Source organism: Pleurodeles waltl, chromosome 3_1 (genome assembly GCF_031143425.1).
Source record: "Pleurodeles waltl isolate 20211129_DDA chromosome 3_1, aPleWal1.hap1.20221129, whole genome shotgun sequence".
Taxonomy (NCBI): domain Eukaryota; kingdom Metazoa; phylum Chordata; class Amphibia; order Caudata; family Salamandridae; genus Pleurodeles; species Pleurodeles waltl.
Window position 1 is genome coordinate 1,911,796,894 of NC_090440.1, and position 27,656 is coordinate 1,911,824,549.

At 45.7% G+C, this 27,656-nt stretch overlaps 1 protein-coding gene across 5 annotated transcripts in view; it reads right to left on the reverse strand.

The window, feature by feature from the left end:
* Window positions 1-27,656, reverse strand: part of INPP5K (inositol polyphosphate-5-phosphatase K) — a 470,513-nt gene that overhangs the window by 242,282 nt on the left and 200,575 nt on the right. For 4 of the 5 annotated variants that reach the window (XM_069226107.1, XM_069226106.1, XM_069226105.1 and 1 more), the window contains one exon: window positions 25,363-25,473. The exons of the other annotated variant lie outside the window; for it this stretch is intronic. In XM_069226107.1, coding sequence (XP_069082208.1) covers window positions 25,363-25,473 — 111 coding nt within the window. The remainder of the gene's footprint in view (window positions 1-25,362; window positions 25,474-27,656) is intronic. 5 annotated transcript variants of the gene reach the window in all.

Below are 27,656 nucleotides of genomic sequence, written 5' to 3' on the forward strand. Positions count from 1 at the left end.
TAAGCAACTCCATTAGGAGCTGTCCCTGCTGGAACCTCATAGTAGTCGCTTTTCCCGACTGTCACCTTCCACCACCCACTCTGCGCTGCATACTGTAGCTTAGTTGCATAGTACTACAAATCTATGTCAAGTAGCCCCATGTCCCCCTGCTCTAACTCCAATTTAAGGGTTGGTAGCGCTACTCTTTCCCTTTCCCAATAAGGATATCAGAAGGCTATACAGCACCTTAAAGATGCATCAATTGTGTTCAGTGAGTTCTGAATTATATAGAGGCATCTGAGCAGGAAGACCATCTTTGCCACTGCGATCCTCCCTGCCACCGAGAGCGGTAGCCTGTTCCAATGGTTTGCGGACTATGCCGCCATGATTCCCAGGTATCTAAATGTGTCCATTTCCCATCTAGACCCAGCTTAGGCAGTTCATGTGTGGGAACAGTATGTAGTGCTCCCAACAGGAACAACAGTCCTGAGGCCTGTCACATTTCCAAATTTGTCTAGGTTGGTTAGCAATTGTGTCACGAGTTCCCTGGGTCTCTCCAAGTAAAAAAGCACATCGTCTGCATATAGGGATATCCGATGTGTTGTCACCAAACTTGATACACAGGTTGCTCGCGTCTTTCTTAAGTTTCACGACCAGAGGCTCCTGTGCCGGGCGAACAGCAGCAGGAGGGGGCACCATTCCTGCCACATAGCACATTTCACCACCCAGTCGGTAGAGACTACTCCACTGCTTAGGACTCCGTCTCTAGGGTCGTTATAAAGGAGCTGTACCCAGCTACAAAAGTTCAGTCCGAAGCTCATTTGTCTCAGGATCTGCATCAGATACAGCCATTCGGGCAAATCAAATGTATTTGTTATATCTACCGAAACCAACACAAGCTCCTCTCAACTATTTTCTACAGAATGCAGGATATGCGGCAATCTTCTCAAAGTGTTGGGTATGCTACAGTTTGGAATGACGCCACACTAGTCATCATGTACCAGTGTCCCCACCACCGATTGCAGCCTTTCGCCAAGTATCTTGGATAGTAGTTTCTTATGAGCATTGAGCATGGCGAGGGGTCTATACACGGAAGGGTCTGCTTGTTCTCCCCCTGGTTTGAACAACACACAGCCACTCTTTTTTACAGGATGAAGTGCAGTGTGCTCGTTCTTCTGGGTTCCACGTACACCTCAAGCAACTGCTTTGTCAGCTGTGTTGCAAAAACCTGATAAAACTGCACTGTTGAGCCACCTCTGCCTAGCCATATCTGCTTGGCCTTTTCCATCAGGCCAACTTCCCCACGGGTTCCCTCAGCTCTTCAGGTGTACTCTCTGTTTCAAGCTCCTCTCACACTATTGTCAAGATCATGGGGAGTTCCATCTGCACCATGTACGCAGTGATGGAATCAAGGTCCGTCTGTGGCTTCCCGCCAAACAGTCTTTCTAGGTGGTCTCTAAGCGTGTTATTGATTGCTACTTGCGTGGTCGCCATATGTTGTTCTCAGAGCCATAATGAGGGGGGGGGGGGGAGGTGGGGGAGGGCGATTGAATACTTGTTTTAGCATCCAAGCCAGTAGGTAGCTGGGTTTGTCACCCTCCCAGTGCAGGCTCTGTCTGTACTCCCACCATGTAAAACTGTCTAGTCTATCTCATGTTTTCCCTAGTGCCTGTGTGGCATCACCAGCTCCGTCTTTACTTCCTTATTTTCTCTTTCTCGTCTTTGTAAGCCTGCCAGTTTACCCTCCAATGTCCCCAGTTCCCTATGTAGTTGCCTTCGGGTATCCCAGATTTTACTTAGACCTTCTCCACGCATTACTGCTTTTATTGCCTTCCACTCAGTGGCCCTGCTGACCACTGATCCCCAGTTACCAGTCATGTAGGCCGTCAACATGTCGCCCAGCGTTTCTTTGCATGCTGGATCTAAGAAAGCATCAATCGGTAATCTTCATTTTGGAAGACCACTTGGCAATCCGATACCACTGAGTTTGAGCTGCAGAGAAGAGTGATCTGATAAATATTGCCCTATTTAATTGGCTGACTGTATGCCAGCATTCACCGCCTCTGTCCCCAAGACACGGTTCAACCTGCTGTAAGTACCCTGCATAAGGGAGTGGCATGAGTATTCCATTCCTTGGGTTACGAGTGCGTTGCCCTCCAGATGTCTACGTAACCCACGTTCTGTCTCGCCTGGCACAGTGCCTCAACCATACCTGGTTTTGTGGGGTGTTTTTGGGACAATCTATCCATCTCTCTGTCATCTACACAGATAAAGTTCCCGACCACATTATTTTGATAGCCATACAGTCGTAAGTAAAGCATGCATTTTAAAATAAAAGTCTTTACCCTCACTATTGCGGGCATTGATGTTCAGAATGTAAAATCCTGTACTATCTGGCATTCCCTGTATTAGGACATATGGACTGCTAGCAGCCGGTATCTGAGTAGTGCAGGTTAAAGGGAACTCAAGATACCGCCCAAATGGATACCTCTCGAGCATATGCAGAGTATGTTGACAAGTATAGATGTCCTCTCCACTTCTTTCGTTTAAATTCTTCTGCATCTACTAGGAGTGTTTCCTGCAAAAAGGCTATGCTTACACCCTGTCTGTGCAGGAATTACATCACCCTATCTCTCTTCATGCACTCACCAAGACGCCTGACATTCCATGTCGTCAATATCTTGTACCCTTGCATCCTGTAAGTGCAAATGGTATTTCTGGATATTTCCCATGCACCCCACCCGGGCGGCCATCTCCACCCCTCTCTGGACGTCTTACAAAACTCTACACCAGAATTCAATCAACAATCTGTGATTACCTCCTCCCCTTCTATTTCCTTAACCAGGAACAAAACAGAACATGCATGCTGAAACTTTCCTCTTCCCCCAAACCTCCCCGAGTAAACACTTAACATCAGAACAGTGTGTTAAGAATCCGTGGTCAGAATCCGTGTCCTAACCTATCCCTCCCAGTCCCCCTAGTACTGAAACATTTGGGACTCATAAACATCCAAATAATAGCCAACGGTTACAATGCACAGGAGCAAGGCAATCCCCAGCAGGTCTCCAATCCCATAGGGATGAGACCTCGGTTGAAGCCTCCCTCCAGCTCCCCTTTAAGGTCCTATTTCATGTGACCAATTGTTCCCATTGTTGCCTGTATATCATGGTCCACTTGTATTTTGTATCTACTACTACTCACCTCTCCACCCCGACCATGCACATTGACCTATCTTTCCTCCCAGCCCACCCATTGTATCAATAAGGAAATGCAGTGTTTGTGATGACATTTAGTTTTCCCATTGTTCAGGCATTCATTTCACTCTATATGCTGTTCACCCTACTGATTCAATTGTTGATTTCCTGATCTGTGGTTTCAGTCATCTGCTCGCTAACCTCATGCTCTACAGGTTCTCTATCCAGTGTACCATCTTCTAACAGCACTGCTCTTGGTATGAGCCGACTCTGCAGTTCCTCAGATTTTTGAGACAGTTCATTTCCAGTTTTCCTGGTTCTCATGAGTCTCTCTCTTCGTCTGGGTCGAGGCATCTCCTTTTCATGTCAGGGTACACGCTCCAACACTCTAACGAGAACTACACTTTTTCAAGACTCTTGAAAAGTTTTGTTTTTCCATTGGCTATCACCTGGAGTCATTTGGAATACATCGGCAAGTATGGTAAATTCATAGCTTTGGGTTTCTGTTTGAAATCCATATAAGATTTCCTCTGCGTTTGCATTCTATTGTATGTAATCTGGGAAAATAGCAAATATGTGACTTTCATAGTGCACCTCTCCCGCCTCATGTGCTGGCTGTCTCTATAGTTAAAGATTTGGGCTATCAGTGCCCTTGGGGGAGCACCTGGCAACGGTCTCACTCTCAAGGCTCTTTGAGCTCTCTCAACAGTAAACATGGCCGATAAGCCTTTCAGTTTAAGGCAGTGGTTCCCAACCTGGGGTCCAGGATCCCTGGGGGTCCGTGAGGCCTCCTTAGGGGGTCCACGACTGCTTGGAAAATTAAATAATATTAACAAATTAGGTCCCCCAGGTTTCAGTAATAACTCAGTGGGCGGTCCCCGAATTCCTATAATGATTCAGTGGGGGTCCCACTGCCAGTAATGATAAAATGGGGGTCCACAGAGGACAAAAGGTTGTGAACCACTGGTTTAAGGTTTTCCTCTAAGAAACGTTCAGCCAAGTCTCTCTCTGCTCATTCTAGGAGGACTAGGGGCCATAAATTGTTCCTGCCCAAACAGCCTCAGTATCCTCGGCTCGACTTTCCAGTATTTCAGCTACCGCCATCAGACATGTTACTTGGTCCTTTAGCATTGTCACCTCCATACTCAGATTATGTATCAACTGTTCAGCCGTTCTTAATCTATCCTCCTCCATGCGCAGTTCTGTGCGCAGGAGGCTGATGCCTACAGAGACCGCATCTATTTTCTCCTCCAAGGTGGAGCAAGAGCCATGTATGTTGTCTTGGATTGCAGCCCAGGACGGCTCCTCCTCATTCAGTTTAGGCCCCGTCTGTCCGGTAATCCATGAGGTGGAACTCTGCAGGGTTGTGGACTGCATAATGGTGGTGCCCTAGTGGTTCCTGGAGCTCTTGTTTTTACCCATGTTCTGGGTGCTACCCCACCTCAAGGGTACATGCAGTGTTACCTTCTGTGTAATATATATGCAAGGGGGTGAGAAAGGAGAGTCTGCCCCTCCAGGGCAGCGGTTTTCACTTTAATCTCCAGCTACTGTTTATCCGCAGGGGCTCCCATGTCAATACCAATCCTGCGTCGCGACAGAGAATTGCTCGCAATTCATGATTCAATCTCCCCTTTCAGGATTACTTTTGACGCTTCCCCCTCAATGGTTGCTGTGCCCTACTATCAGCCCCTTATGCACCGCGGCTTGCCAGTTCAGAGCGCCAATGTCCACAGAGTTCCCAAACCACCATTTCCAGCCTTAGGTGGCCATGGAGAAAGCAGGAACCCCGCTTTCGTCATTGTGTGATGCCGCCTTACCTGAATGGTCTTTTTTGGGTAGGGGAGGGGCTCCCAGCCTCACCTTCACCGAGTCGTTTGCCTCCAGATCTCTGCAACTGCCCTAATGACTCTTGTACATTCTTCCCTTCTCCTCCTCTAGTCATTGTGCTCACTGTCACAGTTGATCAGGGGGCCTACCTCCCCCCGTGCACCGCCATTTAGTTATGTCAAGCGGGAGGCAGGTCTAGTCTGCATGCTCATCAGGTCCCTGGCGCCGAACAGTCGTCACTAGTTCTCTCGTAGGGGGTTGGGCCTCAGCGTCGCTCCTGGCTGCAGCATCTCTGGGAGCAGTGTTAGGCAAGCCACATGCTGCAGCAGTGCAGCACAGTCTCCAGCCACCACGCTCCGCCCTGATGAAATAGCAGGTAGGCGAGTAAGGCCACCCCAGTGAAGCTGCATGTCACAGCAAGTTCCCTCCACCGCCTGATCCCGCAGGTCCGCAAGGACACAGCTCGCTGTGAGACAGTCCTGGCTCAGTCTTCTCTTCTGGTCCAGCAGTGCACTCAGGTAGGCCATAGTAGTTCGGCAGCCTCACCGCATTGCTGCAGGTTCCGGCCAAGAGGTCCTTGTGCAACAAGACCACTAAGCATTTTTTGAGTATTGCAGGTCTCATACAGGCAGGATTATAAAGGACTGTTACTTTCACTGCGTAAAATTGGCCATCTTGCCAGCCATGCCCTCTGTGATAAAAGTGATTCATAAAGACAGCAAGGCCACAGAGTCTTGTTCATCTTATCAACTTATTGCATAATGTAATAATGATATGAAACTTTAAACCAAAATCTTGGTGAGAAGGATTGCAAACCTGATGCTACTCTGGTCTGATCAAGATTCAAGCAGATTTTATAAGGAATATGCAAATATATGACAAAATAATACCCCGCAATTATTGTAGGTTTGGGCACAGAAATCAATTGATTTGGTAGACTGATTTCTACATAAAATATTGAATATAATTGGCCTGAGTTCAGAATGATGAAGAGTATATGGACGAACTACCCATTTCCCATAGCTAGAATCTTGTTCAACGGCCAAAGAAGGGACAGATTCCACCTCACTAAAGGGACATGTCACAGCTGTCTCTTTTACCTCATCCTTTTAACCATAGCTATCAGAATAAAGGGTAATGGGTGGATAAGGGGCTTGAGTTTGGAAAGGATGAACATAAAATACATCAGTTTTCTGAAGCTGTCCTTATGACTTTTTAAGACCTAATATCTTCCTTGCTAGCAGTCTTTGAAGAGCTTTGGGAGACAGAGTTTTCTGGGTTCAAGTTTAACCTGTACAGGAACGAGGCTTGAATAAGCTGAAAACAATTTCCATGGCCAGTGGACAGATCAAAAAATAAGGTACCTTGGTATTTATATTATACCTATGATTAACATGTGGAGTACAGCAAAAAATACCTGACACTGATAGATATAAATGGGCTCCACTCTACAATTCATGTTTGGGTAGGGCCTTGTCTCTGTGCAAAAAAAATCTAAATCTACCCGTACTTTTGTACCTTTTCAAGGCTACAGCCACAAGAACATCAACCCATGTGAAACAAGAGCTCCAGGATGCATATCTTACATTTACAGGGGGTGGAAAGTCATATAGAGTTTCCCAATAAATTCTGATTGTAACTAGGAGCTGGGGAGGTTCCTGACTTCAAAGACTATTACAGAGCAGCTGAGATAAGCTTGGTATCTGAATGGACCCTACTGCAATCTGAAAAACTCTGGACGCATTTGGATCTGGAGGTGTCAGGACAAGTAGTGAGATCCATTGTGGTTACACAAGAAGAGTCTCCACAAAAAGTATATATGAAGGAGGTGTTGGGCCCTTTGTTAAAAATACTGGATGTTGTGACAATGGAGTTAGGAATTACCTCTTTCCTGTCTTCTTACATCCCATTACTTCATAATCTCCAGTTTAGCCCAGCAGAGTGCCAGTGCCCCTTCAATGACCGCACAAATGGCAGACGTAGAGCCATAGCTGACATGTTCCGGAATAGTACAATTAAATCATTTGAAAGATATAAACATGGATTGATGAATGAGAAAAGTTTAGGTAGTGTAAAATTAGAGATTGGGTGTATTCATCTTTTAAGCAGTGGGCAGCTAATAGACTACTTACCTCATCTGAGTCCTTCTTTAGATCCTAATCATCTACTAAGGATTTAGTATCCACACAATACACAACTCTTACAGAAGCACTTGAAGTGGCAAGATAGTAATATGTGTCACACTCAAAACGAGCTTTGAGTAAACAGACTGATGAGGACCTTTGAGATCAATAATCACTCACTGTAACTTCAGAATCAAAGTGTGTCCAAAATCAGGGAAGCGATTTACAAAATAATGACTAATTGGTACAGAAGCTGGAGGAAACTTAGAGCTATACTTCTGAATTCCCCAGAGCTCTGATAAAGAGGATGTGCAAAAACAGAAAATTACATACATTTTTGGTTGTAATGTCTTAAACTACTTCTCTTCTGTATTGAGGTTTTGTCTTAGATCAAGTATATGTTGAGGTACCCAATACCGGAAAACCCAGAAGTGGTAAAAGGCCTGAGGGAAAGGGCATTGAAGTGAGCCATGCTTGTGACAAATAGTTGCTGTGAAAGTCATAACAAATGTGGTACAGGACTTTGGTAAATTACAGCAACCTGTATTGGGTATTCTGATGGTGATTCAGCTGAGACTTCCGGTCTTGGGTCACTGAGAGCACTTAGACTTTACTGGCAATCTTAGTCTCCAACATGAGGTAATTAACCCATTAAGACCTATGCCACTGTCAACTATGATTATATATTCTATGTTGCTTTAAAGAATGATTACAATGCAGACTTGTTTTTTCATGTACTGTACAGGAAACAGGATTGGCTGAAACACGTAACCTGATGAATAGGTGAAATGCAAGATTTAAGAAGGTCACCTTGAGAGGAGTTGATTGTTCATATGTTGAATTCATCAATAAAACACTATGGGTAAAAAAGGGCTCAGGGGGAAAAAAAAACAGGGTGAATCAGCAAATGGTCTGGTAAGGAGAAATAAAGAAAATGTTACTTACCTTTGGCAAGGATCTTTCTGGTAGGTACTCTATGGGGCTGGCGAAGACAAATAAAGAAAACACTACTTACCTTTAATAAGGATCTTTCTGGGTGGTACTCTACCTGCAGCACATCACCTTCTGAATATCCCCAGGCGCATACTAGATCCCAAAACTTTTCATAGCTATCCCATAGCAGAAAGGAGCGCCTGTTCCACATCTACACCAAAGTGTACATCATGGTGATGTTAGTGGAGCTATAAGGCACCCTACCGGTTATACGACATCAGTTTCCATTCAATTTGTTCCACTCCAGTAGAATGAGAACATCAGTGCACTAAATGATTGGAACATTATTAGACACCTATAGGCAGAATAATTACACTGAGGCCTCATGGAAATGTTTGTGACCATCCTTCAGGATGGGGAAGAAGGTGGAATTGGTGGAAATAGACGATCAATCAGAAAGATTGTTACTGAAGATAAGTGACTTTTTCTTCTGATGGATTTTTCTACTTGCTGATCCCTCTCATTCTAAATAGATTTCAAGCAGAACATGTGGACAACAGAACAAGCAAAATGGCCATAACTTTGCACTTTGGCATCCAAGCAGTAGTCCTTAGCAAATGTATGAAGGGATGTCTATGTTGATGCCCTCATATATCAGCTCCAAAAATGTTTATGGGCCAACGTTGAGAACTTGGCCCTGACTGAATGAGCCCTGATACCCTATAGATGAACTTTATGGGCAAAACAATAATCTACCCAAATAGGGTTCTCTTATGTTCAGCTTTCCCCTTTTTAATGTCTGTACACCCAATAAAAAGCTGGTCATCTTTTCAGAATTATTTAGTGTATTCGATGTAAAAACTGACCACCCTCTATGGGTTCACCTGTGCAACCCCTCCCCTTTAGCGGGGTGTGACGAGGAGTTAAAAGAAGAAAGGGTAATGGACTATACTAGGTGGAATAGAGTCACTGCCTTGGGTAGGAAAGTAGCTGTGGTTAAAATCACCAACTTTTCAGGGAAAAGGAAGTGACATTAGGACCGGAACTGAGTGCTTGTAATTATCTTACCCTCCTTGCTGAAGTTATAGCAAATAGAAATACAGTTTTAACAAGGAAAACCCTCAACTGGCAACTCTGAAGAGATTCAAATGGACATGCCAACAAAAAGGTTAGAATAAAATTAAGGCCCCGCTAAGGTACGACAAAAGGGGTTAAGGAAACGTGTATCAAACCTTTCAGAAAGCACAACACAATAAGTGACTTAAATAGGGAGTCTGGCAAGCAGAGAAAAGCCGACAAGGCTGCTAGGTATCCCTTGACAGTACCCACCACACAGCCTTGCTAGGCTAAAGATAAGGCAAACTTGAGGATGTCCGACAGTTGGGCTTTCAAGGTGATTCACATTGTTCTCAGTTCAACAAGTGACAAACCTGTTCCAACATCTGGAATACAGTGTCTTGGTAAAATGAGGATGAGCGGACAGAATGACATCTACCATTTCAGTCAGTAGCTGGAAAGAAGTTTAATACCCTGCTCAATTTCAGGAGCATGAAGGTGGAGGCTGCGGGGTTGGGATGCAGAACTTGTCTCCTCAACTTGGAGAGAAGATCCACCCTGAGTAGAATACTGAGAGGGGACACAAGGAGAGGTAGAGAAGCTCTCTGTACCACACACTTCTCAACCAATCCAGTGCCAAAAAGAATGACTTGTGCCAATTTTGTTGAAGTTTCCCCAGAACCAGAGAAATCAAGGCTATGGGGAGAAATGCAGAAATAAGAGGAAAACTCAATGTCGGCATGAGTTCCCCAAGCCTTGTTGTGACAGATACTGGAGGGCATAGAACTGTGAGCAATGTGTGCACCTGCAGAGGGGAAACATGTCCACTTGAGAGGTACCCCACTAAGTAAAGATAAGCTGAACCACCTCCAGGTGGAGACGCAACTCATGATAGGCAAGATGACAGCAACAGAGGCTCTTGGTCCTGGTGTTCACATAGACCACCAGATGGTTTGTAACCAGCCAAACTCCATGCACATGAGCCCAAAACAGAGTCTCACCTCTTCCCGACATAGAAGTTAAGACCTCACTCCCTTATTGTTGACATACCACATTGCAGTTGTGTTGTCTGTCAAGATCTAGAGAAATCGATCATGAAGGGAAGGAGGAATGCCTTGAGTTTGAATCAAATGCCCTCAGTTCCACCAGATTGATGTGTAGAAGCTGCTCCTCTGTAGACCAGTGGCCTTTTATGTCCAGCGCCCCCAGATGAGCACCGCACTCAAGACTGGAGGTATCCTTTACCACTGTGGTCACAGCTGGAGAGGGCTGAATGGGCAATTCATGTCATGAGGTTCTCCTCCACACCCCTACTGGATGGACACTTCGCCAGCATCTGGAGAGCTCACAGATCTCCCCCGTGCTGAACCACTGCCTTCAGAGGCACCACTGGTGGGTCCTAATGTGCCAACTTACATATGTGACCAGGAAGATGCAAGAAGCCTGGCTATAAGGAATACAACCACCAGGACTAGGATTCAAACCCTTTCCCGAAACATCAGAATCATATATTCTGGATCCTCCGGTTTTGGGAAAAGATCAAATTGGTGGTGTATCCAGTACTGCCCATATGTGCAAGAGGCAATGAGAGGGATTCAGGTGAGATTTGGGCGCACTTATGGCTGAACAACACTGCTACTGTCGCGTGAAAGTGGTGTGATACCAAATCTGAAGACTAGTACAAGTACACTGAGATCCCTCATTTTCTGAGATAGGCCACTAGCACATTTTTAAACACAAAGGTGCTGATGTCAAACCAATAAAAAGGATTGTAAACTTAAAGTGAATGGAACCCAACACAAATCACAGGTACCTCCTAGGATCAGTATGTGCAGTGCTTAATTTGAGGTGATGGCTGGTGCTAGAGCCCACCGGCACTCATTATTGGGGGCCGCCATTTATTTTACCTCCTCAGTCACTACTCAAAAGCAAGAGAGGAAAAAAGAAACAAAGGAGAAGGGAGAATGAGAACATAGATTGAAAACAACGTCACAAAGTAAGAAAGCAGGAAACTGCAGGAGTGGGGTAAAGGAGTAGGAAGTGTCCGATAGTGGAGTAAAGAGACATTAGGTGGACTAAAGACTACTCCGCATTGATATTCAGCATGCTGACACTTAACAGCACTGGCCACGGACTTCTGAGCAGCACTCTGGGCACTGGCACTCCATCTTTTACAAATTAAGCACTGAGTATATTAAAATATGCGTCTTGTAAGAGACACCATCCAGTCTCCTGCTTCCAGCGCGTACTGCATCGGAACCAGGGGCAGCAGCATGAATTTATCCTAGTAAAGGAATAATTTCAAAACCTTGAGGTCTAGAATTGGACGTAGACTGCTATTCTTTTTGGGAACCAGGAAGTACTAAGGTTAGCACCTTTGCCCAATTTTCTACTCTGGCACCAGCTCATCGGCTCTTTTCTGCAGGAGGACCTCTACCACTTGTTGCTCAATGCACAGCTGAATTTCCTTGTGACTGAAGGGTTTACGGGGCATGGTCTATTGAAAGAGTAGGGTACACTCTCTTTCCACAATCTGAATGACCTAAATGTTTGAAGTCATGATCTCACTCAGAAGCCTGTGGCTCAATAAGGTGAAACCATAGGGTTTCACAGGACAGGACAGGAGGAGGGAGAGAAAGTGGAAAGTGAGGTCAGACTGCTCTTCTTTTACCATAACATTGATACTGCTTGAGAAGAGACACCAGAGGCTATTGTGAGGCCTGTAGTTAGCAAAAATTAAAGCCTCCGTCACATCCCCTAAATTATCAGCTCTTTCGCGGAGGCTTTCGAGCAAGGGATCTTGCCAATGCATTGCATTCCGTGAATCTCTCAAGCACAGTCTTCTGTATGTCTAAAGAGCTTAGATCCATCAAACGGCTAGTCTATTAGGGTGGAGTGGGTTACGTGCAGAGAACCCAGACATGGAGCCACACATGATGGCAGATGGTCATAGAGGTGCCCATGTATTCCGCCAGAGTCTAGGCATCCTGTCTGGACTGGATTTATGTCGTGCTGCAGCTTGACCATCCTTCAGGAGCTCTTCCAAGTGCAGCTGCAAAGGTTCTGCCAGGTTAAGTTACTTCATGCTGACCATATCACACTGGGAGTGGGTGTAAAAACTCAAAAGGAAGGTTGCTCTAAGCAACTTTAATGCAAAGCGGCCCACTGAAATTATACCCTTGTCAAAGACCTCCGATTTCTTAGATTCTCTATCAGCGGTCACTAGAACATGGCAACATGGCTTGGTAATATGAATTCATGGTTGACACAAAAAGGACCTCCAGCTGGGACCATGGTCCTTCCAAAGAGGTCAAACGGCATTGAGGAACATAACAGGCTCTGATCCCCGGAAAGGGGAACTCTAGAAAGGCCGGAGGAGCTTGAGGCCTCGGCCCTGGATCCTGCAGCATCGAGGGGCTCAGAGTCAGAATCAGGTCACTTTGGACAGCAGGTGCCTCTGCTACTGGGGTTGGATCGTTGAACAATTCAGGCAAATCCTCTAGAGTCAGGGATCATTTTAGGAACTTCCCTTTGGAGTGGTGTTTTGAAGATTTCTCAAGTTTCCCCTTTTATTTTTGCTTCTTCCTTGACCTTGAGGAGGAAGACTCCAGTGATCTTGGCTGAGGGTGTGATTTGCAGCGTCAGTGGTCCTCACAGGCAATGGCAATGAACTGCTTGGTTTCCTGCTCTTTCAGCACCTTGACATGCATGCTCTGACAGAAATCTCATGTTTTGGTACTGTGGTCACAGCCAAGGGAGCAGAGGTAATCCTGAGTATATGTAACAGATATGTATGTCACATCTAACACAAAGTTTAAAACCTGAATGTCTAAAGGGGGACATGGTTAGCACTGCACAGCATTTTTGAAGTAAAATCACTGGAAGAAATCTCCACAGAGCAAACTCCGGATATGGGTCGAAGGCACAGAAAAAAGGGAACCGACTGTGAACTGCAGCTCCACTAACACTGCCATAACGTTGACTCCAGCACGGACATGCGGGAGGCACCCATACCAATGTGGTACAGCTTTGAAAGGTTTCCATATCCAGTCTGGACCTTCAGTTATTCAGAAAGGGAGAGAGACTGCAAGTAGAAGTATCCATTAGAAAAGGCCCTTCAGAGGAGAATCATAGGCCAAAAAGAAGCAGCGGCGGATATCCAAAGGGGCTTAGATGCAGAAGAGAAGCAATGTGGCCTAGGAAGGAGAACTATCGGAGCTCTGGGAGAGAAGGATGGGGCACAAAGGTACAGATAAGAAGCAAAGGGGCACAGAGGGAGAAGAGGCTAGAGCATCCAAAGGGAGACAAAAGGCCTAAAGTAGAAGGAACTGTGCTGGGAGAGGAGAAGCAGTGGATCCAAGGGAGGCAGCAGCATCTGGATATTGGGAGCAAGGAAATTGAAGGGCCCGGTGAAAAATGCACAGAGGGAACTGTGGAAGGAGCAGTAAATGTGTCTGGGAGAAGCAAAAAGCTCAAGGGGAAGAGATGCAAAAGGATCAGGGAGGAGAAGAAACAAAGGCTCACTGATTAGGAGCGGCAGAGGGGCTAGGGTGAGCAGAAGCAATGAGCCAGGTCGGAAGCCTTCAAATGTTTTGATGACATGTGCCTTAAGCTGCTAAAATGGTTAACATTTAAGTTAACATGAACACTTACGATTGTGTGCTCTGTGCCGAATAATGGTCATGTTGAGATGTCATATTGTCAATTTATTCTGTCTTTATGAGGTTGATTTAACGCTGGTGGGCCAGGACCTACCTGCGCACTTCTATCCGTCTCTCTTTTCCTTTTCTTTCCCCTTCTTTCAATAAAACCAATAAATATTGTTTATAAAAAAAATTGAAGTTAAATTCTGCAAAATAGCGTATTGGAAGTTTTGTTGATTTGGTTTGAGCTAAAATCAGAGAGCTCAACAAACATGATATTTAGTGGTGTATGTTCCCACCATAGCATTCCAAACATTAAATGTTACACCGTGGGAAGAAAGCAGGTAGGAACGTGGTTTGCTTCAAGGTGCTCCTGACTACCATGTCTTCTGTGGGAAGGATGAGGGTAGAGGTGTGCGCAGTGTTACAGCAGAGGCCTGCTTCTTGTTCCTCTGTCATCCCCCCTACTGCTCCCATAATCCTATAGCAGGCAATTCAGTTATTTTGGTTTTGTTCAACTTGCTCTTGGAAGTCCCTCAGCATAAGTTCACTCACCCTAAGGCAGCTGTTGTAAGGGCCCTCAGCTTACCATCATATATTGTCTGCTGGCATTCAGGGGCTCTGAGCTGCACTTTGCATTAAGTCTTCACCCAGCTTTTGCAGGCTCCCAACCAGCCAATAAAGGTAAATTAACACTAAGAGATTCCATGCTATTTCTCTGTCATCCTGAGATACCCTAAGCTAGCCCTCAGATAGTCCTAAGTACCAATCCTTCTGAGCTGTTACTCACATTTCACCAGCCTTCAGTTGCTTTCAAATAACCTCCAGGCTCATTCTGTCAAGGCACACAAAAGGATGATGGACGGAGTGCTGAACAATACAAACACTCACCCCCAGTCACAGATCTGGGTTTAATCGATCGTTCTTTTGCTCACCATGCCACCCCAGTTTGGACCCAGCCATATGCAAATCAGTCTTGACCCTGTTCCTCCTGGAAACAGTCCAGCCTGAACTGCCAAGCCAGGTCCACTTTGCAGGATACTTGTTTGTCATATCCACCATACTTGAATTCCACCTCTCCAAAGACAACCTCAGGCTGATCTTAGCCCACCATTTCACACTGAGCTACCCATCAGAGAACCCAAAGACGCTTAGCCAGCTCAGGAGACCCTTACTCAACTGTAAGAAAATTTTAGATGGCCCTCAAATTCCCTAAGACAGCACTCAAAGACACTCAGCTGGCTCTGACAGACCCCTAGCTGTGCTGAGCACCTTCACAAGCTCTCGGACATTCACTCCCACCTTGCCCATCACCAGAGAACTCATCTAGCAGCTCTTAGAGCTCATCATCAACCCATAAAGTTCACCTAAGCCCCTCTCTGCTGACCTTTAGACAGCCTCAAATCATCTCTTTTGTCACTCAGACTTCACTGTGAGCTCTAAATGCCTGTCTTCATGCCTCTATGACCCTCAAAGTCTTTTGGACAACGCCAAACTCTAGACATCACATAAGAGACCAGCCTTCACTCCTCCACAGCACAAATAGCTGATCAGGCAAATCTGTTCACTCTGCAGCCAGGCAATTGACAAAATTAAGATCCTATAACATATACTGTACCAGAAGGATATCTCAGTAGGTTCACCCATTTGAGGTGTGAAACCTGCAGCTCACAGTTCCATTCCATTCCTGATAAGTAATTCAGTGGATTGTGTGCTTGCAGCAAAGTCCAAAAGCAACTATTATGTTTGTACTGTGTGCTATATAGAAATTATTAGTTTCATTATTAGCTAAAGGTTGAAGACTGAACTTATCTAGTTGCTAAACAGCTTAGAAATATTTAATATCTGCTCATTTATTTTATAAAGTGTGAACAGCGCCTATGGAGAAAACAGAATACTTTATATGTTGGAGATACAAACAGTGAAAGTTGGAATAAGTGGTAGACAGCTTTGAAAACATGCTTCTATCAATGTTTTCATTTTTTAGTTGTCTCAACTGTTTCCCCGACCACAGACTTGTGATTAATTCAATTAGTACCCCTGCTTTGGCTCACAGAGTCTGTGATAGCTTGGGCTCTAAGAGGGGATTCAACTGATGCCACAAATGCATAATGTTCCTGAATCACTGTGATTTGTTCAGCCAATTGCCTACCTGGGCTAGAATCACGTACTGGGTTCTGTAATTGGTGCAACTGTTATTCCATCAGGAAAGCACAAAAATAGGATTTCTAATAAAATTATTTTGCAGTAGCTCTAACGTTAGCAGCCCATTGCAGCTTCATGGGGCACCATCATATTTGATTAGTAAACATATGGATTCCTATGCCTTCTGCTATCTTGAATGGCATTCTTAACTCCAAGACCTTTGCACATATTACTCTCTCATCCCCACTGAAAACTGCAGCATTCATGTTTCACTCTTCAGGTGTGAACACATAAGTGACAATTATCTTGTATATTAAGCATTCTTTCTTCTCTGATGCATTCTGAATAACCTTCCCTACACACTCCTGCGTTTTAAACAGAGCCCGCTTGTAGGAGGCTGGCCAAGTGTGTGGTGGACACCGATGGTGTTACGCCTTATACTGGGTCATGACAACCATTATTAGATAGTGTTACCGTGTCTAGGTTGCTAGGACTCTCTAGTGGTAGCTGTCGTGAGCAGCCAAGACTTATCTAGGAGGAGTGTGAAGCACTAGCAATACCACTGTAGTCACACAGTAACTTATCACACATGAAAGTAACCACCCAATGTTGACAAAAAAAGTACTTAATAACAGGAACACCAAAATACATTACTATAGCCAAACCCCCTTCTGGAGGTAAGTACACACAAAATATACACAGGTAAGTATTAGGAAATAGCAAAAAACAGCAAGGACCCTTTACTGGGGGCCAAACCATATACTAAAAAAGTGGAATGCAAGAATGTGTCCCACCACCAGAGGATATGGAGTAGTTAGCCAATGGCTGGGAGAGAGTGGAACCCCAAGAGGTAAGTATCTAGAAGGCCCCCAGTGACCACAGCAGAGGTAAGTTACCTGGTTGTCCCATAGGCTAGCATGGGGACTTGTAAATGGAATATTGCAAGAACAGGATCAGGGCGGTGGAACCCAACGGAGGATTGTGGATGAAGAGGACCTGCAAAAGAAGGGTGGGACCAGAGCCCAGTACATGCAGGAGTATCCAGGTGGGGCAAAAGGCAATGCCCACCCTTCTGTGGGTGAAGATCCGGGTCAATGGTGATGGATGAAGTCCAGCTGCGGAATTGAGGAGCTGAAAAGGAGTCCCTAAAGTCACCTAGGAGCTGTACTTTGTCGGTCACCGTATTGCAGACGGGTAGGTGGTCAGGAGGACCACTAACAAACACAAGCAAATGCAACTGGAGCTGTTGGAGATTTGCAGAGCTTAAGAGGAACAGCAAGGTCCTGGGGACTCGACCCTTGGCAGGGAGTCCAGGCTGACCCTAGGAAGACAGGAGAGCAAGCACAAGCAGTCGGAGCCCCTGTGAGCAACCCACTGGCAATAGACCCAGTAAGCCGCTGAAGTGAGGCCCAGGCAGCACACCTGAAGAGGAGTGCCATGTCGCTGGAGCAGGAGAGAGAAGACTGCCCTTGCAGAGGGTGCTGGGGGTCAGGGCTACTTGGAGCCTGAAGATCCCTCGGAGCAGGAGTCAACAAGCCTTGGGTGCTGCAAAAGTCGCAGTGCATAGGGGTTCAGTCTTGGAGGAAGAAGCAAGGGATCACCATCACCCAAGTTGAACAGAAGGCATAGAGGACGAAGAGGACCCCTCAGAACCACCACCTGGGTTGGAGAATCTTCGCAGGTCCAGAGGACAGCAGATCCCAGCGGCCGGACATCGTTGCCTTAGGTGCCTGCAGATGCAGGGGAGTGCCTCCTTCACTACAATGGAGATTCCTTGTTGCTTCTTTGGTGCAGCTGAAGTCTTGTCGACCCCAGAGGATGCATATCTGTGGAAATGTTGCAAGTTGCTGACAGGAGTGGCAGAAACAATGCTGCAAGCAGAGGTCGTCTCGGTGTTGCAGTCCTGTTTGGTTCCTGTGAAGTCCAGCAGCGGTTCCAGTGGCCAGGAACAGAAGAGGTTGTTGCAGAGGAATCCTGGTGAAGCCTTGCACACCGAATCTGGGTACCCACCCTCAAGAGAGGCCCTAAATAGCCCAAAAAGAGGCTTGTTCACTTTGCAAGTGACCCCCTATCAAAGGGGGTCACTGATGTCTTCTGCCTAAAGTGACCAGTCGATGTTCCCAGGGGCCTCTGCCCATCTTATTTTCAAGATGGCAGAATCAAGTGGCCACCTGGAGGAGCTTGGGGCACCACACCTGGGGTGGTGATGGACAGGGGAGTGGTTATTCCCCTTTCCTTTGTGCAGTTTCACACCATAACAGGGACCCGGGGTACCTGGACTGGTGCAAACCAGATTATGCAAGAAGGGCACACAAATGTGCCCTTCAAAGCAAACCGGGGGCATGGGGAGGCTACTCCTCCCCAGCCTTGTAACACCTATTTCCAAGGGAGAAATGGTTGCACCCCTCTCCCACAGGAAACCATTTGTTCTGCCTTCCTCTGCTTGAGCTGGTCAACCAGCAGGAGGGCACAATCCTGTCTGAGGGGCTGCAGCAGCGTGGGCTGCTAGCAGACCCTGGAAGACTAGTTGGAGCAATACTGCTGGGGTCCTCTAAGGAGCCCCCAGAGTGCTGGAATCATGCTACCAATACTAGCATCAGTACTGTGGTATGATTTCGACATGTTTGATACCAAACATGCCTAGGTTTGGAGTTACCATTATGTAGCTGGACCATAGGTTAAAAACCTTGGAATCACCATGGACTCCAAGTTAACTATGAACGCCCAAGTGGACAAATTAGCACGAACAAGCTTCATCACCTTGAAGACTCTACGACGCATCTTTCCCCACCTCGGATTTCCACACAAGGTGCAAGCTACTATCTCGCTTGTACTATCCAAACTGGATTATGCCAATGGCCTCTACCATGGATCATCTCTATCTATTATGAAAAAACAAAAACCTATTCAGAACTCCGCAGCCATGCTACTATTATATGTAAAGCCACAAGCCCACATATCCCCTGCCTTGAGAGCACTTGTAGGAAGTTGACTTTGTATGTACTATTTCAAAGTAAGAAATAGCATGCACAGAGTCCAAGGGTTCCCCTTAGAGGTAAGATAGTGGCAAAAAGAGATAATTCTAATGCTTTATTTTGTGGTAGTGTGGTCGAGCAGTAGGCTTATCAGAGGGTAGTGTTAAGCATTTGTTGTACACACACAGGCAATAAATGAGGAACACACACTCAAAGACAATTCCAGGCCAATAGGTTTTTGTATATAAAAATATATTTTCTTAGTTTATTTTAAGAACCACAGGTTCAAGATTTACAATCAATACTTTAAATGAAAGGTACTTCACTCAGGTATCATAGGAACTTTGAATCAGCAAAATAGCATGTACAGTTCTGGCAAAAATGGCAATAAGCTATTTTAAAACTAGACACTGCAAATTTCAACAGTTCCTGGGGGAGGTAAGTAGTTGTTAGTTTTGCAGGTAAGTAAACCACCTACATGGTTCAAAGTTGGGTCCAAAGTAGCCCACCGTTGGGGGTTCAGGGCAACCCCAAAGTTACCACACCAGCAGCTCAGGCCCGATCAGGTGCAGAGGTCAAAGTGGTGCCCAAAACGCATAGGCGTCAATGGAGAAGGGGTAGCCCCGGTTTCAGTCTGCCAGCAGGTAAGTACCTGCGTCTTCGGAGGGCAGACCAGGGGGGGGGGGTTTTGTAGGGCCCCGGGGGGGGACACAAGTCAGCACAAAAAATACACCCTCAGCGGCACGGGGGCGGCCGGGTGCAGAGTGCAAACAGGCGTCAGGTTTGCAATAGGTTTCAATGGGAGACCCAGGGGTCTCTTCAGCGAAGCAGGCAGGCAAGGGGGGGGTCCTCAGGGTAGCCACCACCTGGGCAAGGGAGAGGGCCACCTGGTGGTCGCTCCTGCACTGGAGGTCGGATCCTTCAGGTCCTGGGGGCTGCGGGTGCAGTGTGTTTCCCAGGCGTCGGGTTCTTTGAATCAGAGTCGCAGTCAGAGGGAGCCTCTGGATTCCCTCTGCAGGTGTCGCTGGGGGGGCTCAGGGTGGTCAACTTTGGCTACTCACAGGGTCGCAGTCGCCGGGGAGTCCTCCCTGTAGTGTTGGTTCTCCGCAGGTCGAGCCGGGGGCGTCGGATGCAGAGTGGAAAGTCTCACGCTTCCGGCGGGAAACGTGCAGTCCTTTAAAAGTTGTTTCTTTGTTTCAAAGTTGTATCTTCTTTGGAGCAGAGCCGCTGTCCTCTGGAGTTCTTGGTCCTTTTAGATGCAGGGTAGTCCTCTGAGGCTTCAGAGGTCGCTGGACACTGGGGGACGCGTCGCTGCTGCAGTTTTTCTTGAAGTGGGGAGACAGGCCGGTGGGGCTGGGGTCAAAGCAGTTGGTGTCTCCGTCTTCTCTGCAGGGCTTTCAGTCCTTCTTCGTCTTCAGGTTGCAGGAATCTATCTTCCTCGGTTCTGGGATCCCCTAAATACTCAATTTAGGGGTGTGTTTAGGTCTGGGAGGGCAGTAGCCAATGGCTATTGTCCTGGATGGTGGCTACACCCTCTTTGTGCCTCCGCCCTGAGGGGAGGGGGGCACATCCCTAATCCTATTGGGGGAATCCCCCAAAATCAAGATGGAGGATTTCTAAACACAGGGGTCACCTCAGCTCAGGACAACTTAGGGGCTGTCCTGACTGGTGGGTGACTCCTCCTTGTTTTTCTCATTATCTCCCCTGAACTTGCCGCCAAAAGTGGGGGCTGTGTCCAGGAAGCGGGCATCTCCACTAGCTGGAGTGTCCTGGGGCATTGGAACACGAAGCCTGAGCCTTTGAGGCTCACTGCTAGGTGTTACAGTTCCTGCAGGGGGGAGGTGTGAAGCACCTCCACCCAGAGCAGGCTTTTGTTTCTGTCCTCAGAGAGCACAAAGGCCCTTGCCACATAGGGTCAGAAACTCGTCTCTCAGCAGCAGGCTGGCACAGACCAGTCAGTCCTGCACTGAACAATTCGGTAAAATACAGGGGGCATCTCTAAGTTGCCCTCTGTGTGCATTTTTTAATAAATCCAACACTGGCATCAGTGTGGGTTTATTATTCCGAGAAGTTTGATACCAAACTTCCCAGTATTCAGTGTAGCCATTATGGAGCTGTGTAGTTCGTTTTTGACAAACTCCCAGACCATATACTTAATATGGCCACACTGTACTTACAATGTCTAAGAATAGACTTAGACACTGTAGGGGCATATTGCTCATGCAGCTATGCCCTCGCCTGTGGTATAGTGCACCCTGCCTTAGGGCTGTAAGGCCTGCTAGAGGGGTGACTTACCTATGCCACAGGCAGTATTTTGTGTGCATGGCATCCTGAGGGGGATGCCATGTCGAATTGGCCTTTTTCTCCCCACCAACACACACAATCTGCAATGGCAGTGTGCATGTGTTAGGTGAGGGGTCCCTTAGGGTGGCACAACATATGCTGCAGCCCTTAGGGACCTTCCCTGGTCACAGGGCCCTTGGTACCACTGGTACCTTTTACAAGGGACTTATCTGTGTGCCAGGGGTGTGCCAATTGTGGAAACAATGGTACATTTTAGATGAAAGAACACTGGTGCTGGGGGCTGGCTAGCAGGGTCCCAGCACACTTCTCAGTCAAGTCAGCATTAATATCAGGCAAAAAGTGGGGGATAACTGCAACAGGGAGCCATTTCCTTACAGCACTACACTGGTTACCCGTTGCCAGAAGATGCACTTTCAAGCTGCTTTGTATCACCCACAAAGCTATACATGGAACAGGACCGCTTTTTATCAGAAACAAAATAACCAATTACATTCAACAAAGAAACCTCCGCTCAAGATTGGCACCCCGCCTTAGAACACCACCATACAAGAAAAAGACTATAGGTGGCTCATCCTTCTCCGTTCAAGCAGCCAAACTATGTAATTCATTACCCCCAACTATAAGAGCCACAGATAACTATCTTGTCTTCAGAAAACTACTCTCAAGAGTTGGCTCTTTCCTTTATAACCACCATATTCAAACAGCTATGGACTGAATATGCCTATGTTGATAAAAAATTGTTATCTGGTTATGTGTATATTCTAGTTATATATAGTTCTTTAGAAAATATGTATTGCTACTATGTCATTACAATAAACTACACACACTCTTTAAACCGGTTTAACTAATGTATATTTACTCATGGTTTAAAAATGTATATGTATGTACATATATGTGTGCATATGTGTGTGTATTCATGTGTGTATGTATGTGTGTGTGTGTACAAACACATATATATATTTATATATATGTGTGTTTGTGTGTATGTTATTCTATGCTTAACATGTTCATAGGTAATTGCATAACTCCTAAATAAGTTGTTATACTAGATACTTATGACTCCCTGCTCTCATCATATATCACACTTATCTACCCACCACCATGTCATGTCTTTATCAATCTATCCTCCATTCCCACTCTGACTCATCCCAAATCCATTCTACTTTCATCTCCTAGATAACTCGGCCTAAGCTCTTCCCTCCGTTTCCACATCTAACTCACCAAAACCTCACTTTACTAACATGATCTCCCAAACAACCCTACTATATTCTCCCTCATTTATCTCACCCTGCTATTATGATCTCCCTAACCCTTTCCACAGACTCTTCCCTCCTCCATCCCCCCTTTACTCTTCCCAAGCCTAAATCCTGTTACCATAAACTCCCAATTAACACTTCCGGATTCTTCCCTCCTCCACCCCTCCATTACTCCAGTCAATCTAACTTACAAACTCACATATCCGCGGCTCAAATTAACTCATGATAATACTAAAACTGTACTCATATTTCCCTATACTAATCCGCCACTAATTCCTTTTGGGTTCCGGAGTAGCGTGCTACTCGTTGAAAAGCGCTTTGAGGCCTCGTCAGGGGTAGTAAGTGCTATATAAATACTATTACAATACAATACAATAGGTGACCTGTGGCCAGTACACAGCTAATATGGCTTCCCCACAATTATGAAGTCCAGGGAATTGGAAATGGAGTTCATAGGGGCACCTCTGCTCTTGCAGGGGTTCCCACACACAAAAGGACCCACACCCTGCCTTTAGGACTAGAAGGGTCTACCATAGGGGTGAGTTACAGTGACCTGCTGCAGTGACCAGCAGGGAAAATGTCCACGCACCTTTTCATGCAAGATGCAAATGGCAGGCCTGCAGACACAGATTGCATGGGCTCCCATGGGTGGCATAATACATGCTGCAGCCCATGGGGGACCCCTGGTGTACCAATGCCCTGGGTACCTAAGTACCATATGCTAGGGACTTACAGTGGTACACCATTATGTCAATTGTGAGGTGTAAAGGGGACCAACACAACCAAATGTAGAGGATAGAGCACAATCACTTGGGTCCTAGATAGCAGAATCCCAGTGAAAACAGTCTAAGCACACTGACAACAGGCAAAAAGTTGGAGTAACCATGCCAGAAAAAGGGAATTTCCTACTCCCTCATGCTACAGATAGTGCTAAAGAGGCTCATAATCACTCTGAATCAAAAGGACCAAACTGCTCATGGGTTCAGAGGCTTTGGGAAAATTAAAACGTTGTTCAACAAAATAGAAAGATCTGAAATGTAGGTTTATAGACACCCTTTTAGCACTCCTGTAGTATTCCAGGTGACCTCTGAATAAACCTGAATTTCTCACACTCACTACATGATGTATAGGCCCAGGGAACAGTCCCCTTCACTCAAAGCTCTATGGGTTCAGAGTGTACTTACACACACCATCATCTCCCTTCGAGGTATGATGTGAGCACTCACCATTTAACAAAATCAGGTCTGCATTCTAGTGTGGCACAAAGTTTTTTGAAGACTTTTCAGCTTGTGGCTCACTCTACATCAATATGCACATTGGAAGGAACCATTTTGATTCCTGACGTGCATAAAGGTTTTGATGCAGCCTAAATTTTATCCAAGACAATCACAGAAGAGTTCAGAATGGCAGAAGGATGTAATGGGCCTTTTCTTAGTGAAAACAGGAGAACAAAAGTCCCTTGGATCTGTGCTTGACATTCATCTACAAACTATGTTAACCAATCACAGCCACCTAGAACTCTTCTTGCTTGGAAAGCCTGCTGTTAAAGGGACACAGATTCAAGAACCTCTTAAACATGATTAGTGGAATAATTCAGGCTTAGAACAAAGCTTGATGGTCCCGTTTTGATTGTATCTTGCTTTCTCCTGTGATCCATGACCATGTCCACATACTGGCCATCTTGCCAAATAAATTGTATTTGCCTAAACTTTAAGACATGATTGGCTGCACTAACTTAAAAACACATTGCACAGGCCTGGGTCCAGATTACCTGTTTCTCCCTCAAGAGCTGATTACTAGCTCTACCAAGGAAGCGACTCCAGTTGTAGAGTATCATTTGGAAGATGAAGAGACCAAGACCTTGACCAAGAGAAACCCCAACACAGGGTTTAGGTAACTGGAAGACTGCATGGACTTTATCACAAGCAGAAAAGGCCTGGAGCCGCAATGGCCTTGCAGTCCAACTGGCCAGAATTTCACCAGATGAAACCTTTATACCAGGGCTTGAGGCACTGGAGAAAAGTGCTACAGAACTGCAAAGATAGGGATCCTCCGGCACCATTCCCAACCTGTCTGTTAATACTCCCCCTCCCAACCTAGCACAAGGGGCAGCACAAATCAGTTCCATTTACAATTAGTGCATGTTAATGTGTCTTACAAAGATAACATGAAAACCCGGTTGGATCCAGTGCTCCCTACCTACATTGAAAACTGGTGCTCCAACCGTTTCTGTTCCATAAAAATAAAAAAATAAAAAACAAGTTAGTTCCTGACCTAAATCCATTAACTGGTGAAATCGGTGGATGCCAAGTCCTGTGGTTACCGTACTGACTGAAAATCTCTCCTTTGGAGCTGTGAGGTATATGCTGCTGTAGTCTGGGGCGCTATGGGTACCCTGTCCCTCTTTTGAAACTAGAACCAGGAGTAGATATACAAAAATCAACTAAGACAATCCATCTTTCTGTCAGGGCAACTCTTTACATTGATAGGGAATTGTTAACAACTCCTAGTAAAATGTCTTCAAGCCTTGAGCCATGGACCTTAGCAAATCGAATTGGCTCCAAAGTTTGCCCATGGGATAACACTTCACGTGGCCTCACTCTATTTTTAAGTACTTAGGGCCGTATATACAAACACATTTTCCCATAGACACAGAATGGGCAAAACTGCTTGCTACATCTGGCCCTTAGTGCTTTAATGCAACATTTGAACTTGTAACTTTGGCCCAGAGGTGCTAGCACTTTTTGGTTTTCTGTACTTATCCTAATTTGAACAGTTCTACCTTACTTAACAGTAAATAAAGACCAGAGAAGTAATAGCTCTTGCTTGGCATTGTGTTTGTTGTTAGTTAATTGGTGTGCCATGCTCTAGTGGAGGTTATAATCCACTACTACCCAACAGAGAAGGACTAGATCAGTTACACTCACCCAATGATGTACATGTCCACACCAGTTCCTGTGCTCGACTCTATCTGCAGCAGACTAGAAATATCATCTGGGGGACCTGCAGTGCCCACATTCCAGGTAACCACGTGCAGCCTGTAAGAAGAGGAACAGTAGTGAGGATAATGCAGAGAGCAAAATGGATCCATGAAAGCACCAAAGTGGATCAAGGTGATCACAGGACCCCACACTAGCAAGGGCAGCCTACCAATGTGGATAGGACAGGACATAACTTAATACTACAGGAAGACATCAACACACACATATTAGGAGTCAAGTTAGAGGGAGACAATACATACTTCCCAGGCGCTCCCAAAAGGAATTGGCAGAGTGCAAGGTTCTTGGTCATAGACAGTGGCAAGGGACAGGGCCTGGCAATGAGGCAAGTTAAGGTGTATCATCCACCATAAGGCGGTGTTTCTGATTCAGAGAAGATCAGACAGGGAACATGAGAAATATCGGCCAGGTAGGCCAGTTCGAACATTAAAGCTACTTCACTACTAGGTCATCTGCTCATCTGCAGACTGACAGGAACAGCTCCTGAAATATCCCTACAAGGGCCACCACTCAACACCTTACCACAAGGGTTATCTCCCCCCAGTTCACAAAAAGAACTAATTCTCCCTCTTTCACTACGTAAGGAACTGCACTCCCCCAGTACACCACGGCCATTGTTGCCCATTTACTAGAAGAGCCATCAGTGTTAGTCTAAGGACGAGGACCAACGCGTTCTCTTTTGCCATGAGGGTCACCACTTCCTTTCTCACAGCAAGAACCACCTACAAGTCTCTCACTATAAGAGACCCCCACTCTCCCTTTCACTCTGAGGCACTATGCCTCACCTCCTGCGGCAAGCACACCTGCTTCCACTCTCACCCAATGTAACCAGGTCCACTCTTGCTACAAGGACTACTATTTTCTCTTTCATGCTACACAGCACTGAACCTGCTCCCCCAACAGGGTCACCAAGCACCTCCTTGTGCTTTAAGGGTCACTACCACCCTTCACTAAACGGCTCACCATTCTCATTGCCTTTTGGTTTTTAGACTCTAATGTCCTTTTTCTTAATACAATCTCCAACCTTTAATTTATTTCATTCTCTACAGCCTTGAGAAAGCCCTGGTGAATGCACCCCATAGGGCGAAACACGTGTCGGCTGAATTTTCACTCTGTTCTACGATCTAATCAATTATGTACAATATGGAGTTATTTACCTATACTCAATAAATCCCAAACTAGATCACTCATTCTGAAGTACCTTCTAATTTTTTAAGGAACTCTATGGAATAATTGGCAATTGGATGTCTTAAATTATTGCTACTAAAGTGGGAACCTACTCTATATCAGTAAGCAATTCCCTGGAGAAGGTATGTCTATTTTTCCATGTGGCTGCACAGCAATGTCCTGTAAAGACATTCAGGCATGGAGGGTAGTCTTTGTTGCCATGTTTTTGGTGGAGTTTGCCCCCACTCTGCCCTGAACTTGGAGCAGATGCTTGGGATGGGGGTGGCAAAAGGTAGTGAAGGCAGATCAATGTGTGATGCCTTCTTTGGAGAAAAGGCAACCTTTACCTAGTCGGCCAAATGAGACAAATAATTGTTCTGAAAAACTAAAGACTTTTGTTTTGTCCATGTAGTACCAGGTTGCATAAGAGGACATGGCAGTAGTCAAAGCACATATATAAATGATGATCTTATCTTCGATAGAAAGCAACTATCTGCGCCAGACAGTTTGTAAAGATGAGGGATGCAGACTTCGGTCCAAATTGAAACACCCTGAATTGATAATAATGCCTCACTACTGAAATTTACAGGTAATACCTCTGATTTGGATTTATCAGGACATGAAAATACACATCCTGAAAATCAAGAGAGGTGAGCTTCTCCTCTTCCTGAAGCAACAGAAGGGCTTCCTGAAAGGTTACCTACCATACAGACTGATTGTTTTTTCGGACTTTGTTGAATTTTTGCAGATCCAATATTGGCCTCCACTGGCCGGAGTTTTTCTTGATCAGAAAAATATCTGGAGCAGAATCCTTGGTTCCTTTGCTATAATTCCTTTAAGAGTAAGTCTGTGAATCTCTTGCTTTAGCTTTCACCAATTCAGATGATGTTCCTTTCTGGCCAGAACAGTGGGTGTTTTTGTATTATTATTTTTTAGTGAATGTCTATGCTTTTTAATGAGGCACGTCATTTACCTGCCATGTATTTATTTTCCATTTTGGAGATGTCTGTGCAGGTTAGCTGTAAGGCCTGTGGCCAATTCCCATAGCACACAGA